Raw genomic sequence first — 6,483 nt, 5'->3', positions numbered from 1 at the left:
GTTTGAAAAATTATCTTTTTAATTAAAAATTTAACGGCTAGTTTTTAAATTTGAACTACTTTCTTAAAAATAAAAAATGACATTTTTTCTTTTTTAAAAATTTAACTTTTTCGTTGCGAATTTTTGAGTTTTATTAAAAATTTGTTGTTTTTTTTTTGTAGAAAAATAATCTTTTTGGTTAAAAATTTAAAAACTGAGTTTTAAAGTTGAACTACTTTCTCAAAAATGCATTTTTCGGTTTTCGGTTACTTCCCTCCTCTCACTTACCTAACTTCTCCTTCCCTTATTTCCCCCACTTTCCCTCCCCTAATATTCCCTCAATTCCCCTCCCCTAGTATCCCCTTACGTCCTCTACTTCTCTTTCCGTCATTTCCCCACACTTACCCTCATTTGAAAAAAATTCGACAGACGGAAACCCGACCGTAGATATAAGGCTTTCTGTCCAGGGCTAAGAAGCCCTAAAAATGGCTGGAACCTAATGTCAGTTTTTTAAATTAAATTTTTTTATTTTCATACATTTATTCAATGACAATTTTACATACCAAATTCATTTCTTACATGAGCAGAAACTTACGCAATAAAGATACTATTTACACGACTTATACAATAATCAGCAGCAATCTGTTTTCGTCCTCTTCTTAATTCTAAACTTTTATTTCACAAAACATCTAAAAAGCCCTCTCCTGAAATCAACTACAATTCTCACTTATTTTATGCTCCAGTTTAAAATATTTCAATTTGAAGTTCCATTTTTTTTTTTTTTTTTTTTTGACTAAAACATCAAATTTTGATCAAAATGGGGCCAAACAAGAGAAACCATCGTTAGGTGGGGGAGGGAAATCGATGGTAAGGCCAACAATAATGAGGTGGTGGAGGGGGAGGTGGTGGGGGTTGTGGATGTTGAGAAGTTGCTGCGCCATTTGAAAAAAGATGATGAGAGTGATGTGGATGACAGGTTGTGGGCCCAGATCCGCGAGAATTTGTTCCCGATTCCAGAGAAACTCCAGACTGTGCCTGACACGCTATCATTAGTCCATGAAAGTCGAACTTGTAGGCGTATCTCTTCCCGTGAACTTTCGTCATTATATTTTTATCATAATAATACCTGCAACAAATGAAAAAAATTTTATGTTCCAATTTTTTGGAATTTATTCTGGTGGTTTATAGTTTACTGTGCTACTGAAACTGAACAAAAAGTCTATTGACTAAATTAGGTAGGATCATTCATTTTAGCAGGATTGTTACAAGTCCGGGAATTTTGGAAAGTCAAGAAATGTAGAAATTGGCCGGGGAAAATAAATTCATAAAATATAAATAATAATTATATAAATAAATATGGAAATAAATCATTCGTAAATTACGAAAGGCATTTCTCTGAATTTCCCCCTCCCCAAACCTATGTTTTATATAAGATTAGTTTTACCCCCCCCCCCCTCCCCCGACACAAAATCTTACTAAAATTTTATAAACTTAGCGAATGAATGTACCATTTTTTTTTGGCTGAAGATACAAGTTTTGGTAAAAATTTAATCTGTTTTAATTGATGATTAAATTATTTTATTAAAAATTGATCTTTTTTGGTTGAATTTAATATCGTTTGTTAATCTTTTTTTGTTAATGGGGCATTATTTTAATTCAGAAATCTTTTTTTTTTGGGTTGAAATTGTACAGATTTTGTTGAAAAGTCGCTTTTAATTGGTTGTCAATTACTTTTTTAACAAAAGCTTGAACTATTCCGCTTTAGGTGAAAAATTTATTTTCTTAAATTGAAAATTTATGTATTTTGTTGTAAAATTCGTCTTTTTTGATAGAAAATAATTTTATATAATTGAAAATTGAATTATTTGGATAAAAATTTATTTCTTTGAGTAAACTTTGAACTATTTTATTGAAAAAAATATATTTTGTTTGTTGCATTTTTTTGTTCGGTTCGAAATTCATCTTTTACTCTTGAACGTTCAACTATTTAGATAAAAATTCATTTTTTTGTAGAAGATTCAAATTCAAATATATGATTAAAAAATTTTTTTTGTTTGCTGAAAATCCATCATTTTCATTCAAAATTCATTTCTTTATTTAGAACTTTAACTAATCCCTTGCAAATTCATGTTTTCTTGTATGAAATCATTTTCTTCGTTGAAAATTTAACCTGAAAGAAAAATGTATAGCGGTCAGGGAAAATACAAAATTGTTAAGGGTAAATTCAAGGAAAGTTGATTTAATCCAAAAATTGCCTTTCCAGCTTTCCCCTGCATAAAAAAGCACTTCAGTCACAAAATCGTGTTCTCCAAATCTTCTTAACCTTAAAAACAACATTTTAGGCCAAAAATCGCCTTTTCCAGCTCTGGCTATCATTTAAAAAAAAAGTATTTTAGCCCCAAAAAATCGCTGTTTTCAGCTTTTCTTAGAATCAAAAAAAAACATTGTAATCCCAAAACCGCTGTTTACAGAGTTTCCTAGATTGAAAAAGAGCATTTCAGTCCTAAAATCACCATTTCCAAGTTTTCCTTAACTGAAAAGGAGCATTTTAGTCCCAAAATTCGCAATTCCAGCTTTTTCTATAGCCTCAAAAAAAGCATTTTAGTACCAAAATCGCCTTTTCAAGCTCTTTCTAACCCCGAAAAGAGCATTTTAGTCTGAAAAGCGCCTTTTCTAACTGTTGCTAACCTTGAAAAATAGCATTTCAGGTCACAAAATCGCCTTTTCCAGTTCTTGCTAAGTTTAAAAAGAGCATTTTAGTCTCAAAAATGCCGTTTCCAGCTTTTCCTACTCAAACAGAGTATTTTAGTCCTAAAATCGCAGTTTTCACCTTTTCCTGCAGGCAGGGACAGCAACGAAACGACGATGCTCTCTCACTCTGACGCATCGTGGTTTCGTTGCTGGTCCTGCCTGCTTAAATTTGTCTTGCCTTGATAAGGGGCTGTGTAAGTTCCGAAACGTTGGTGATTATTTAAAAAAAATGTTTTTTTATTGTAATTTGATAATAATAAAAATAAAGAAGACAAAAGAAATATAAAAAAAAGCCGGAAGGGGATTTGGTTGGTTGCCTTATTATTTTTCTTTCCTCTTTTTTAATTTTTTGCCCAAAAAAAGAATTTTTCTTTTTGAGGAAAATATTGATCTTTTTTGAAATTGCAGTAGGAACATTTAGTGGTGTTTTTCAAAATTTTGTCATTGGCCACTTGGTTTTATTTTCAGGAATTCTGCACATTAACATGATTATTGGACGTTAAATAGGATTTACGATTTGATTTTAATTTTTTTTTAATTTCCTAAACTTTAAAAGAGAAGTTGTACTACTTCAGACTCAAAAACTTATATATTCTTCAAAAAAATGGTACTTATTGGTACTTAATATATCGTCAAGATACTTTTGTTATTCACCGGCATAGAGCCTAAAGTACTCATCCTTCACGACTTTTTTTTGTTCAGTTTTAGACGTCCAATGAACCATAGTTACCCACATGAAAATATTTTTTTATCCACACCGCCATCACAAGTGCGATTTTAGGTATTGTGAACGATATCTAAACTAGAACTTCTTACCCTAAGTCGTACAATTTTTACCTAGGGTACAGCGCTCTATAAACTATTGAAATTAATTGGATAGAATTGGATCGGAATGAATTTGATCAGATTGGATGGAATTGGAATGAATTAGATTCGTTTCTATTGGATTTTACTGGTATAAATTATATTGGAATGGATTGAATAAGATTGGAATAGATTGGATTATATTAAGTTGGATTGAAGGGAATTGAATTATATTGGAATGAAATAGATTACAGTGGATTGAATTTGATTCAACTGGAATAAATTGGATTGGAATGGTTTGGATTATATAAGATTAAATTAAATTGGATATAATGGGTTGGAATTGTTTGGATTGGATTAAATTAGGGCGGATCGGATTATATTGGATTGGATTGAATTGTATTTAATTTGATTGGAATTAATTGAATCGGAATGAATTGGATTAGAATAAATGGAATTAGATTGGATGGGACTGGAACGAATTAGATTCGATTGTATTGGATTTGAATGGTATAAATTGGATTGGAATTCTTTGGATTAAAATGTCTTGGATTAGATTGGATTTGGTTCAATTGGATCAGATTGGATTGAATTTGATTGGAATTAATTAGATGGGATTTGAATGGATTGGCTTGAATAAGATTGACTTAGATTTGATTACATTGGATTGTATGCGATTCCATTGGAATGGATTAGATTCAATTCGATTTGAATGGATTGAATTAGATTAAATTGAATTGGAATGGAATTTGATTGAATTAGAGTGGATTGGATTAAATTGAATTTGATTGAATTAGATTCGAAGTAATTGGATTGTAATTAATTGGTTTGGGTGGGATTAGATTAAATTAAAGTCGATTGGATTGAAATGAATTGGAGTGGATTGAATTGATTTAGATTGGATTCAGTTTGATTGGATTGGGCTTAATTGAATTGAATAAGATTGGATTGGAATGGATTGAATTATATTGACTTGAATTATAATTAATTAGATTAGATTGTTTTGGAGTGAATTGGATGCAATGGAATCGGATTGAAATGAATTAGATTGGATTGGAATGAATTCTATTGGACTGGATTTGAATGTAAGAAATTGGTTTGGATTTGATTGAATTGGAGCGGATTAGTTTAAATTGGAATAAATTGGATTTGATGTAATTGTTTTGAAATGAATTGGATTGGAATGGATTTAATTAGATTGAATTGAATTAGAATCAATTATATTAGATTGGTTTGGAATGAATTAGATGCGATGGGATTGGATTGAAATGGATTAGATTGGATTCGAATGAATTCTATTGGACTGGATTTGAATGTAATAAATTGGCTTAGATTTGATTGAATTGGAGCGGATTAGTTTGGATTGGGATCAATTGTATTGGATTTAATGGGTTTTTAATGAATTGAATTGGAATGGATTTAATTAGATTGCATTAAAATAAATTAGAAATAATTGCATTGGTTTGACTTTGATTGGAATAAATTTTTTGGGGTTGGGCGGATTGAATTAAATTGCATTGGATTTTATTCTATCGGATTTGAATAGAATAAATTGAGTTAGATTTGATTGAATGGGTATGGATTAAGTTGCATTGGAATACATTGTATTTTATTTTAATTTTTTGGGATCGGAATGGATTACTTTGAATTCGATTAGATTTGATTAAATTAGGATGGATTGAATTAGATTTGATTGGATTAGATTAGAATTAATGAGATTGGATTGGAATAAATTGGATTGGATTGACCTTGATTGGAATGAATTGGTTGGGATTGGAGTAGATTGGATTGAATTAGATTGGATTAGAATGGATTCAATTGGATTCGATCTGAATGGAATAAATTGGTTTGAATTTGATTGAATTGGCGCGGATTAGGCTGGATTGGATTTAATTAGATTGAAATGTAATTGATTTGAATTAATTGAATTGGATTAAAATCAATTGGAAATAATTGTATTGGTTTGACTTTAATTGGAATGAATTGTTTGGGATTGGAATAGATTGAATTAGATTGGATTGGAATGGATTCTATTGAATTGTATTTGAATGGAATAAATTGGTTTAGATTTTATTGAATTGGAACGTATTGGGTTGGATTGGGATAAATTGTATTGGATTTAATTGGATTTAAATGTATTAGATTGGAATGGATTGGATTAAAATCAATTGGAAATAATTGGATTTGTTTGATTTTGATTGGAATGAATTGGTTTGGATTGAAATGGATAGGATTGAATTAGATTGGATTGGATTGAATTAGATTGGATTGGATTTAATTAATTTGGAGCGGATTGAATTGAATTAGATTAGAGCTAATTATATTGGGTTGGAATAAATTGGATTGGATTTAATTTGAATTAAATTAATTAGATTGCAATGGATTGAATTAGATTGGATTAAAATCAATGGGAAATAATTGTATTGGTTAGGCTTTGATTCGAATGAATTGGTTGGGATTGGAATGGATTACATTGAATTATATTGGATTGGATTTGATTAAATGAGACGGATTGGATTGAATTAGATTTGGTTGGAATTAATTGGAGTGGATTCGAGTTAACTGGATACGACTAGATTCGATTAACCCTTAAACGGCCAAAACGCCACTACCGGGATACTGCTTTTCAACGGCCAATAACTAAGAATATACGACACTAGAAAAAATTGAGACACATATATTTTTATTGCTTAAGATCTCCTCTTTCCGACGGTGCCAATGAAATTCCTCAAAAAATTTATTTATTATCCCAAAATGCAGTTTAAAGAAAAAAAAACGTGATTTTTCGTGCGTATTTTTTTTTGTGAACCATTTTCCAAAGCTTTTCGAGTCTGTAATTAACCTGGTATCTCACTAACCGGTGGAATAAATGTCTAAACTTTGAGAATCCATGGTTTAAAGATCGATTTTTCGTTTTAGTATTTTCAAAATGGCGTCTTAATGGCAAAA

At 30.4% G+C, this 6,483-nt stretch overlaps 1 protein-coding gene across 1 annotated transcript in view; it reads right to left on the bottom strand.

The window, feature by feature from the left end:
- Positions 1–822: 822 nt before the first annotated feature.
- LOC117177263 (DNA-binding protein D-ETS-6-like) overlaps positions 823–6,483 on the bottom strand; it is a 44,482-nt gene continuing 38,821 nt past the window's right edge. Inside the window, exon 4 of the mRNA XM_033367854.1 lies at positions 823–1,105. Within this exon, the coding sequence (XP_033223745.1) occupies positions 823–1,105 (283 nt within the window). The remainder of the gene's footprint in view (positions 1,106–6,483) is intronic.

The sequence above is a fragment of the Belonocnema kinseyi genome, chromosome 1 (genome assembly GCF_010883055.1).
Source record: "Belonocnema kinseyi isolate 2016_QV_RU_SX_M_011 chromosome 1, B_treatae_v1, whole genome shotgun sequence".
Classification (NCBI taxonomy): domain Eukaryota; kingdom Metazoa; phylum Arthropoda; class Insecta; order Hymenoptera; family Cynipidae; genus Belonocnema; species Belonocnema kinseyi.
This window is presented reverse-complemented; position numbering and strand designations above follow the sequence as displayed.